This window comes from Oncorhynchus gorbuscha, linkage group LG15 (genome assembly GCF_021184085.1).
Source record: "Oncorhynchus gorbuscha isolate QuinsamMale2020 ecotype Even-year linkage group LG15, OgorEven_v1.0, whole genome shotgun sequence".
Classification (NCBI taxonomy): Eukaryota; Metazoa; Chordata; class Actinopteri; order Salmoniformes; family Salmonidae; genus Oncorhynchus; species Oncorhynchus gorbuscha.
Window position 1 is genome coordinate 65,686,549 of NC_060187.1, and position 11,645 is coordinate 65,698,193.

Consider the following 11,645-nt stretch of genomic DNA (forward strand, 5'->3'; position numbering starts at 1 on the left):
TTCCGGAGGCGTCTCCCAGATGCAACTTGTAATAAACCGGATTGATTTGTAATTGATTTGATCAATGTCCACTCTCCTTTTTGATCACCTGGAAATCCCTGTTACAAGGACCTATGAAGTATCTGTGTGATGGAGAGAAGTAGTAGACCTTATGATCTATTTATATAGACAGAAACTGCAGTGGAAATGCAGAGCTGATGTGGTATTACCATCCTTATAGAGGCCAAATATACCCCGGTGGAAAGTTTGAAACCACAGTCCTTGGAGAGGACAGTGAATAACAACACAACAATTCAATGGAATGTGCTGAATAAATAGACTAATGCCTCCTCTCCCCTCCACCTCTCATCCTCCCTAATAATCCATCTATCTCTCCCTTTTCCCTCCGGTTCGGAGTTTCCTGAGAGGCCCAGCTTTGAAAGGTGTCTGAGAAATTATGCCCTAGTCTTGATGTTGGCTGGACAGTTTTTTTTTTTACACCATCACTGTGCAGCTGAACATGAAGGGTAAAGATGGGATGAGTAAACTGAAAAGAATAGAATGATGGATCACGGTGGCAGCAGGACTGAACTGGTGATGGGGGAGAGGAGTAGGCAGAGGAGAGATGGATTAAGGAGAAGGGATGGGTTGCCAATCATTTATAGTGGAGCAGGTGTACAGCAGTAGGCCTGCTGTGAGAAGTCTCTCTGTTGGAATTCTGTTCATCTGCAGTATACAGTAGGAACAGAACACTACTAAATACTAATACATGTGCTTATATATTCATTGTCATGCCGTGTGTGTAGGTGGCAGGGAAGTCAGGCGCAGGAGAATCAAACTTGGTATAATGGAGTAGTTTAATAACGTAAAACAAAAACTCCAAAACCAAAGTACATAATAAAAATAAATGTGGGTATAAGAACCCGTCGCGCACCAATCCATAAACCACGAGCCTAACAATAAACAATCTCTGACAAGGGGAAACAGAGGATTAAATACACAACAAGACAAAACCAATGGAAAATGAAACGTGGATCAATGATGGCTGGAAGACCGGTGACGTCGACCGCCGAACACCGCCCGAACAAGGAGAGGCATCGACTTCGGCAGAAGTCGTGACATTTATACAGTGCATTTGAAAAGTATTCAGATCCCTTAACCTTTTCCACATTTTGTTACGTTACAGCCTTATTCTAAATGTATTAAATCCCCCCCCCCATCCATCTATACACAATACCTGATAATGACAAAGCAAAAACAGATTTTTTAAAACATTTTGCAAATGTATTAAATATAAAAAACTGATATCACATTTACATAAGTATTCAGACCCTTTACTCAGTACTTTGTTGAAGCACCTTTGGGGATATCTTTGGGGAGTTTCTCCCATTCTTCTCTGCAGATCCTCTCAAGCTCTGTCAGGTTGGATGGGGAGCGTTGCTGTATAGCCCTTTTCAGGTCTCTCCAGATATGTTCGATCAGGTTCATGTCCGGGCTCTGGCTGGGCCACTCAAGGACATTCAGAGACCTGTTCCGAAACCACTCCTGTGTTGTCTTGGCTGTGTGCTTAGGTTCATTGGCCTGTTGGAAGGTGAACCTTCGCCCCAGTCTGAGGTCCTGAGCACTCTGGAGCAGGTTTTCATCAAGGATCTCTCTGTACTTTGCTCCATTCGTCTTTCCCTCGATCCTGACGGGTCTTCCTGTCGCTGAAAAACATCCCCACAGCATAATGCTGCCACCACCATGCTTCACCATAGGGATGGTGCCAGGTTTCCTCCAGATGTGACGCTTGGCATTCAGTCCAAAGAGTTGGTTTCATCAGACCAGAGAATCTTGTTTCTCATGGTCTGAGAGTCTTTAGGTGCCTTTTAGCAAACCCCAAGCAGGCTGCCATGTGCCTTTTACTGAGGAGTGGCTTCCGTCTGGCCACTGTACCATAAAGGCCTTGGTGGAGTGCTGCTGAGATGGTTGTCCTTCTGGAAGGTTCTCCAATCTCCACAGAGGAACTCTAGAGCTATGTCAGAGTGACCATCAAGTTCTTGGTCACCTCCAAGACCAAGGCCCTTCTCCCCCGAATGCTAAGTTTGGCCGTGCGGCCACTCTAAGAAGAGTTTTGGTGGTTCCAAACATCTTCCATTTAAGAATGATGGAGGCCACTGTGTTCTTGGGGACCTTCAATGCTGCAGACATGTTTTGGTACCCTTCCCCAGATCAGTGCCTCAACACAATCCTGTCTCTGAGCTCTACGGACAATTTGTTCGACCTCGTGGCTTGGTTTTTGCTCTCACATGCACTGTCAACTGTGGGACCTTATATAGACAGGTGTGTGCCTTTCCAAATCATGTCCAATCAATGGAATTTACCACAGGTGGACTCCAATCAAGTTGTAGAAATATCTTAAGGATGATCAATGGAAACAGGATGCACCTGAGCTCATTTTCAAGTCTCATAGCAAAGGGATTGAATACTTATGCAAATAAGGTATTTCTGATTTGATTTTAAATACATTTGCAAACATCTATAAAAAACTTTTTTGCTTTAACATGGGGTATTGTGTGTAGATTGATGTATTTAATCCATTTTAGAATAAGGCAGTAACGTAACATTTTTTGAATACTTTATGAATGCACTGTTAGTGTGCCACGAAATAGCCTCTGTATCTGCCAGTCTGCAGACTAGTCCTGTTGCCTTCCTTATGAGTAGCCTGCTATCTCGGAGTGATTCCTGCTGAAGTCAATTAAAGACAGCGATAGATGCACAAAGAACATTGTGCTGTACAGTATAATGCTTCACTGCAGTATTACTTCTATGAACTGAGTCAGCCGTTGGACGTTATCGTCTGGTGAAAAGTCCTTTCTCCAGAGGTGATTCCTTCCGCATCAGACTAAGCGGACAACACTGGATGCACATAGGGAGTTCCTGGGAGTGGGGCATGTTTTCTCAGCATGGAGTCTACTTGTTGGGGCTAGTGGGGAAACAATGATGCAGAGTGATTTTAAAGTAGATCACTGAATGTGCTTACGGAGCGAGGGAGAAAGAGGGAGAGAGTTGTCTGAATGAGAGCATGCGTAGGTTGTAAGTCTTGTGAACAACATGCCAAACCATTTTGTGAAAGAGAGGCCCCGGTTTAATTCCCAGGCATTCAAACTCATGACTCGTCCATACAGTGAAGTGATAGACATAGGTTAGCATGTGGTTGGACCCAACACTCTATGTGCATGACCTGCCCATCCATGTCATGAGAAGGTCTGTGAATGGGTTGTGTGATCACCACAAGGCAGAGGTTGTTTAGTTCGTGCGGAGTTGGCATTTGGAAGGCTAATCAAATTACCATAGTAGGTAATGAGATGTTGTTGTCTAAAAAAAATGGAATATCTTGGCTTGCAGATCCTTGTGTAGTAGGGTCTTGAGGTATACCACATACTGCTCCATAGGTCATGATCACTTCATTAAAGTGTGTTTTCTTTGGGGTGACTCAATGTGTTTCTCACTTAAATTAGGTCAGAGGAATCTCTAGTCACATGAGATCCTGTTGGAATTTTTCTCTGCTGTGACTTATTCATAAGTTGCTTGCAGCCAAGGAGTCAGTGTATATCTACCTTCACTTCCTCCCAAACTAGTCAGACTACTTTAACTGAACAATAGTTCAGTTGGGATTTCGTTTTTGGCAGATCAGTAATGTTTTATCTTCCTTACTGTAAAACGTTGGAATGATATTTAACCTCTACAGGAAATGCACACACAACAAGCACACACACACACACACACACACAATCGTGCACACACACACACACACGTGCACACACACTCGTGCACACACAGATACAGTAAATCACCTTCCCTAGACACGCTATTGGTGGGTTTGGGGCACAGTCTTGAGTTGATGCTTTACTAGTACCCACAGAGCAGAGAGGGGCTTAGGGTATTAGCGCTAGCTACAGGGGGTTTCTGTCAATTGCTATGACTGACAGATTAGAGAGGAAAAGTGGATAAATAAGAAAAGGATTAGCTTTGCAGCTATGGCAACACAAACAAGAAGTCTAAGCTTCCGATTTGTACTGTACCTTATCGTAACAGAGGCCGGATGAGGGAACTGTTTTGGAGTTTATCTGTTACTAAGTGACCCGTTTGGGCTAAAATATGCACAGAGAGTAAAGGGGTAATATGTGTATGTTCTCTCTGGCAGCAGTCTACAATGTTTTGGTGGACCTCAGAACAGAACATTCAGAGTGGGTAGGGAGGGATGTTTTAAAACAAAGCTGGATGTTACTGAGAGAACCAATAGATACCAATAGGAAAACAAGAGGTGCAGCCTTGTTACCCACCCACTCACAGACAGACCCACACACTCACAGACAGACACACACACACAGACAGACACACACACACAGACAGATACACACACACAGACAGACCCACACACTCACAGACAGACACACACACACAGACAGACACACACACACAGAGACAGATACACACACACAGACAGACCCACACACACACAGACAGACACACACACACAGACAGATACACACTCACAGACAGACCCACACACTCACAGACAGACACACACACACAGACAGACACACACACAGACAGATACACACACACAGACAGACCCACACACACAGACAGACCCACACACACAGACAGATACACACACACAGACCGACCCACACACACACAGACACAACCATACGTCATGACCTTTCTGTGTTTTCGCCGAAATTAGTCCTTTTGATGTTAGGAACATCTTATCCACAAGACAGTTTGGCGAGTTTCCAAAGTCAGTCACAAGGACCTTTGGTGGCCTTGTTTGTTATTACGCCTAGTTGCTATTTTCCATGCTGACTCAACAGCTGATTTGGTTTCCTGTCAATGTTTGAGCTGAAGGTTTTGTGTGTCTCTTGTTTTTAAAAACAGCATTTTATGAGAGAAGTGCTTACATTGTAGTTATATAGAGACACTGGATATAGTCATTTCTTGACTGAAGAGCCCATCGTTAATTTCCTACAAGAGGAAAGAGTTCTCTTGAGGTGTACAGATCAAGGATTTGGCCTAGTATGGGCATTGGCCAGCTGCCAGTAGTGGCAGGGGTTCAACCCCTATGGCCAGACATGGCCCGCATAATATTTCATGGTGACAGATAACTTGGCTGGCGGCAGTGTCATGGCCTCTTCAGGTGCCCGTCTGGCAGGCTGTCACGCTACCAGTTGCCCAGGCCCAGCTAGTGACCCAGTCATTAAGTATGTCTGGTAGGGTCTCATCCCATCTGTTGTGCAGATGATTCTGGAGGAGACCCAGTGAAGGTCTGGTTCTGTGGCTGATCTCAGTGCATATCTGACATGTTGTCTCTCTACCCATTGCCCAGGCTCAGCTGGAGGCCCAGAGAGCCACCCAGGACTTCCAGAGGGCCACGGAGGTGCTGCGTGCGGCCAAAGAGACCATCGCCCTGGCAGAGCAGAGGCTCCTGGAGGAGGACACCAGGCAGTTTGACTCAGCCTGGCAGGAGATGCTCAACCATGCCACCCAGAGGGTGAGTACCGTACTGCATGGAGGGGGAGGAGGTAATGGGGTGCTGCGAATTGCATTAGTGCAACATGACTGTCTGTCAAACCTACATTTGACACCTGAATGTTACTATTCAAATGTTAAAGGCATAATGTGGATGGAAATTGATGCTTCGCAAGTTAGGAAGTCACGTTGTCACATTTCTGTGTAGCTGCCAGACTGAGTTCTGATTGGCTGTTGCAGGTGATGGAGGCGGAGCATACAAAGACGCGGAGTGAGCTGGTGCACAAGGAGACAGCAGCCAAGTACACGGCAGCCATGGGCCGCATGAAACAGCTGGAGAAGAAACTCAAACGCACCATCAGCAAGTCCAAGTGGGTCCCATATGACTGTGTTGCGACCCAAACTCAACTACACTGTAGTTAAAAGACTGAGAAGTCAAAGTGAACCTGATACGACCACTGCATCAATTACCGAATGGTCTGCGACTCTCACATTCACACACCCATGTTTATTTGTCAACAGTGACCTTTTCCAAGACATTGATCTTTAACCACGTAGATTTTTCAGTAGCTTGAAAAAGGTCAATGAACAAAACAAATGAATATAAATGTGCAAAAGGTAAATGTGAAACAGTGGAGACTGCTGAGGGGAGGCTGCTGAGGGGAGGCTGCTGAGGGGAGGCTGCTGAGGGGAGGCTGCTGAGGGGAGGCTGCTGAGGGGAGGCTGCTGAGGGGAGGCTGCTGAGGGGAGGCTGCTGAGGGGAGGCTGCTGAGGGGAGGCTGCTGAGGGAGGCTGCTGAGGGGAGGCTGCTGAGGGGAGGCTGCTGAGGGGAGGCTGCTGAGGGGAGGCTGCTGAGTGGAGGCTGCTGAGGGGAGGCTGCTGAGGGAGGCTGCTGAGTGCTGAGTGGAGGGCTGCTGAGGGGAGGCTGCTGAGGGGAGGCTGCTGAGTGGAGGCTGCTGAGGGGAGGACGGCTCATAATAATGTCTGGAGAGAAACTCATGGAATGGCACCATGCTTTTAATGTATTTTATACCATTCCACTGATTCTGCTCCAGACATTAACACGAGCCTGTCCTCCCCAATTAAGGTGCCACCAACCTCCTGTGGGTTGAGGGAGTCATTTTCAACCTTTGATGATGAAATAGTGGCTGTTTATATTCCGAGCACCACAAAGAGAGACAATGCGTCGGTGTGCTGGTCAGTACATGCTGTCAGGTTTTTACAAAACTCTATAGACTGGAGGCCTGTTTTGGGGGGGGGAGTGTAAGGTGGAGAGCAGGGGGGCTCTAATGTTTCCCCGCCTTAACTTGAGAGACTGAGGCTGTTGTGAATCCATACAGCCTTAAAAAGCTCCCTCGTCTCCTTTCCGTCATGACCACAGATCATGTACTTGATATGTGTAATCAGTATGGTTGAAACCTAGCCAGTCCTCTTACCTATTAAGTGTTATGAAGATGAGATGAGAAAATAGTCCGTTTTAGAGTGTTGGGACTGAGCCTGTCAGTGTTGCCTCAGCTCTGTCTAATCCTTTCTCCACAGTCAGCTCATCTAATGTGATAGCTCTATATCACACCCCGTTGCCTTGGTGATATGCACAGAGCTATTACGAGTTGTTGTCATTGCCTCTAATCTTTCTCCTTCCCTCTTTTTCCCCTCCTTCCTCCCACAGACCTTATTTTGAGTTGAAGGCAAAGTACTACCTACAGCTTGAGGTATGTGTGCACTACATACACTACACTGTAATTTGCCTGCCTTTCTCAGCCTTTTTAAAGGTCTTTTAGATTTAAGGAGTCTTACTGTCTTATTATTGTGGATTCTGCTCTGCGACTTACAGTCATGTGTGCATACATTCTACGTATGGGTGGTCCCGGGGATCGAACCCACTACCCTGGCGTAGATCTTTACTAATGTGACCTAGGTCAATAAACGTTGACCGTGAACATATTGCCATGTCATCTCAGGTCTGAACCATTTATGGCAATGATGGTTTCATCTTCTGCCTTTGCGCGTGTGTGTGTGTGTGTGTGTGTGTGTGTGTGTGTGTGTACTGAACTGTGTATACCAAGCTAATGCTAAGAATGACTCCCTTTCTGTCTGTATGTAGCACCTAAAGAAGAACGTGGATGAGTTGCAGGCCAAGCTGAGCCAGGCCAAAGAAGGGTACAAGACAGCTCTGAGAAACCTGGAGATGATCTCAGACGAGATCCACGAACGCCGACGCAACTCAGCCATGGGCCCCCGGGGGCGGGGCGTGGGCGCCGATGGCGACAGTGTCGCCGTGGATGACATTGCCAGCTTCAAGATGGAGTCGGATGGCATCTCCAGTGAGTACACTTACAGTGCATGATGTTCTGGTCATTTCATTTCTGCGCTTGAAAACTGCAGAAACTGTTCTTGGATCAGCTGTCCTACATAGTGAGGCTAAACAGCCAGCCGCGCCTACTTTTCACTAGTAGTTGGGTACGGCACATAAACACCCTGTTGACTCTCCTTCTGACTTGTTCTTCAAAACCTTCGTAGGAATTCCTAGAAAACGCTGTTATTGGCATTGTGCAGGGAGGTCTTGATGTTTTCTAAGAAAAGTAATGAAGATTGTGTCCGGCTCCTGAGAGGGTTGCCTGTTTTCTAGGAATGTTTTCCTAGACTTGGAACCATAAAGGCGCAGACTGATTGGAGTTGACTTTATTGCCCTGCGGTGGTGTCTAAATACTGTACAATAAATGCTAAATGTGTTCTTTGAAAGAAGTCTGTTAATTCAATTTTCTTTAATAAGAAATTCCAGATTTTTAAAATGCCTGTATTGACTTTGCAGAAGATCCCATGATATGACAACTTAACGGTCATTGGACACACAGTGCTTCATTTGCTTCGTCCCGAATCAGTTAAGTGCTGAAAATACACACTGTGATGAGATTGAGGCTCAACTGTAGAGGTTCAGAGCAGTGCGTGTCACTCACTGATCCACTTTCTAGTGTCCTGCATTATGGGCTGCGGGATGATGTTTCCATGGCAACCCCAGAGCCCTACTGCTGTCTGACCCACTCAGCCACCATTGGCTAAGGTTATTGCTGTTGCGCATTAACCCACATAAACAGCAATATGCTACAGTTGATGATTTGTCTTTTAGTAGATGTATTTTTTTATTTCACCTTTATTTAACCAGGTAGTCCAGTTGAGAACAAGTTCTCATTTGCAACTGCGACCTGGCCAAGATAAAGCAAACAGTGTGACACAGACAACAACACAGAGTTACACATGGAGTAAACAATAAACAAATCAATGACACAGTAGAAAAAAAGTGTCTATATACAGTGTGTGCAAAAGGCATGAGGAGGTGGGCAATAAATAGGCCATAGGAGCAAATAGTTACAATTTAGCAGATTAACACTGGAGTGACAAATGAGCAGTGTCTGTACTACCTACATATAAAGTGTGTCTGTACTACCTACATATAGTATGTCTGTACTACCTAAATGGCATATATTATTATTATTATTATATTATTATTATTAGTGTGTCTGTACTACCTACATATAAAGTGTGTCTGTACTACCTACATATAAAGTGTGTCTGTACTACCTACATATAAAGTGTGTCTGTTTCAAACTGTCCGATGGCAGTAAACAAAGTTCAAGGTCATTAAAACATTCCTTCATTTGCCATCCATGTTGGAATTTGAGGACTTTGACCCCAACACAGAAAATGGATCTCATATTAGTCTTGAAGTACTGTGTCTTTACACTCTCTCTTTCAGTGTAAAGTATGGCTGCAGTATTTCAAGAAGTCTCTCTCCCCCTTCTGCCCACCGTCTGTCTCCCTCGTTTGCTTTTTCTTCCTACTCCCTTTCTCTATGCCTCTCTCTCTCTCTCGCGGTGTGTATTTTTTTATTTAGTGGATGCCACATTGATGCTCTGCATGTGCACTCCTCAGTTGTACAGTAAAGGCTTGTTACATCTCAACCACTCTTCCCCTCGGTCTCTGCAGTGACGTCCGAGTCGTTCGAGGATGAGACCTGCAGCAGTGCCATGTCAGAGGAGGACTCAGAGACCCGCTCCACCTGCAGCCCCAAGGACCTGCCCTCGCCCTGCCCCTCCTCTTCCCCTGCTCCCTCCTCACGCCCCTGCAGTCTGGACCTTCCCAGCCCAGTCTCGCTGTCTGACTTTGGCCTTATCTCGCCTGTCCTGGGACCACGCAGCGAGTGTAGCGGGGCATCATCACCTGAGTGTGACCTGGAGAGAGGTGTGTGTGTGTGTGCGCGGCCAAAAAAGTAAAAAAGGAGAGCTGGGTTTAGAGAGTGTGTGTGCATACTGTATGAGGTAGTGTGTACATATGCAGACAAGTGAAAAAGAAGATAGATTGATGGTGTGTTTATTTTCAGTAAGACATATCGTCTTCTACTTCCTGTCTGACTTGCACCTGAGCCAGAGGAGAGACCTATTAGTCATAGTGACAGCTTGCCTAGTGCTTAGACCAGAGCAGGTGCAGAGGTACAGGTTAGCAGTACTGCTGGGGGATAAATCCTCATCTCCACTGGGTCCCTAAGAGCCTGGCTCACACAGCATACCTCTCTGTGTGTTTCAGGTGACCGAGCAGAGGGAGCGGAGGGTGAGCTGGACAATACTGCAAACAACAACAGCACCACCGTACCAAACACCAACAAGACCACGGGCCTGGAGGTCCGCCTCAGCTTCCTGTCTCTTCGATGCTCGCGCACCGTCAACTCCAAGAACACCAAGCGAGAACGTCAAAGCCGTTCCCAGACCCCCACCCAAACTGTGGTCCTGATCAACGGGGTGTGAAGAGGAAAGCTAATCCACAAGCTAACCCCATCACCGGCTTTGTGTGCCAACATGCTGTATTACCAGTAACACCACACACACACACACACACACACACACACACACACACACACACACACACACACACACACACACACACACACACCAATTTACACCATTAACTAATACTGGCTAAGTGAATAAAAAGTGGCTCAGTATGAGACACCATGAACTAAATGGTCAGTGTATATACAGTTCCTATGGATCATGATGATGAAGAGACTTAAGACCCAACCCAGGGTTGGTGATGTCATGAAACCACCACTTCCTATAGAAAGGACCTTTCAACTTTTGACATCCCACCCATAGCTTCCTCAGTCAGATTGGCTTCCCATAATTCCCTATTGAACTCCACACACATTAAGGACCGTGCTGGCTAACGCCCTATGGGTGGGGGCCCATGGTATGAGGCGAAATGGGATAAACAGTGTTTTTTTTACTGTGATATTCTCCCTGAGAGGGAGCTGCACTTCCAGACAAGATGTGATTCTGTTGTTCGTAAATGAAAGAATGCACTCCTAGCTTCGACTATTAGAAATGGGGATTATTTATAAAACTTGATGCCACCTGTTTTACCAATACAGAGTAGAATACACAAACATTGACAGCAATCTGTGTTATGCTTTTGTAAACGAAGAGCATGCATGAGGCCAGGATTTAAAGTCAGGATTTATAAAAAGGAACAAGTACATTTACGGAGTTAAAGTTTTGTGAATAACTTGTAATATTACTCTGCTATATCCTCTCACAGATAGTTGATTTTTGAATACTCTCACCATTATGTAATCCTGTGTACGGCATATAGAGCCTATGGCTACTGCTTCATGTCACCATGGAGACCAAACACACACTACCAGCCCCTGGCTGGCATCTCTTCGGACAGCCCGTGCATTTGTCCAATAGGGGTCTTCAGAATTGGAATTGGACAGAAAATAACTGTATTCTATTGCTCAACTCACTTCCCAGTGATCTGTGATTCCATCTCGCCGACAGTACACATAAAGCTGGACTTGGAATCGATTCCAAGAGTAGAATAATTGTGTGGGGTGAGGCTACAGTAGATATACCCTCCCCTCCTCTCTTCCTCCTGGCTCCCTCCATCCTGTGGTTCATCGGCACCACACTGATGTGGTGCCAGGGAAATGGGCCCCCAGACACTGTCAACCATCTAGTTCTCCTTCCATCCATCTCCCTGTCATGGCATCCCCAAGGGCCCCGTACTGAGGGACAACGTCCACCCACGGTCGGTAACACTAACGAACTGAGCAATAGCGCAAGGACAGAACTTTAGATAACAACATCTGCCCATGGACA

At 46.1% G+C, this 11,645-nt stretch overlaps 1 protein-coding gene across 1 annotated transcript in view; it reads left to right on the top strand.

The window, feature by feature from the left end:
- The window catches only part of LOC123997781 (SH3 domain-binding protein 5-like), a 49,897-nt gene extending 39,460 nt beyond the window's left edge, over positions 1-10,437 (top strand). Inside the window, exons 4-9 of the mRNA XM_046302333.1 lie at positions 5,351-5,515; positions 5,734-5,864; positions 7,163-7,205; positions 7,598-7,817; positions 9,478-9,732; positions 10,075-10,437. Coding sequence (XP_046158289.1) covers positions 5,351-5,515; positions 5,734-5,864; positions 7,163-7,205; positions 7,598-7,817; positions 9,478-9,732; positions 10,075-10,292 — 1,032 coding nt within the window. The 3' untranslated portion in view covers positions 10,293-10,437. The remainder of the gene's footprint in view (positions 1-5,350; positions 5,516-5,733; positions 5,865-7,162; positions 7,206-7,597; positions 7,818-9,477; positions 9,733-10,074) is intronic.
- The last annotated feature ends 1,208 nt before the right edge of the window (positions 10,438-11,645 follow it).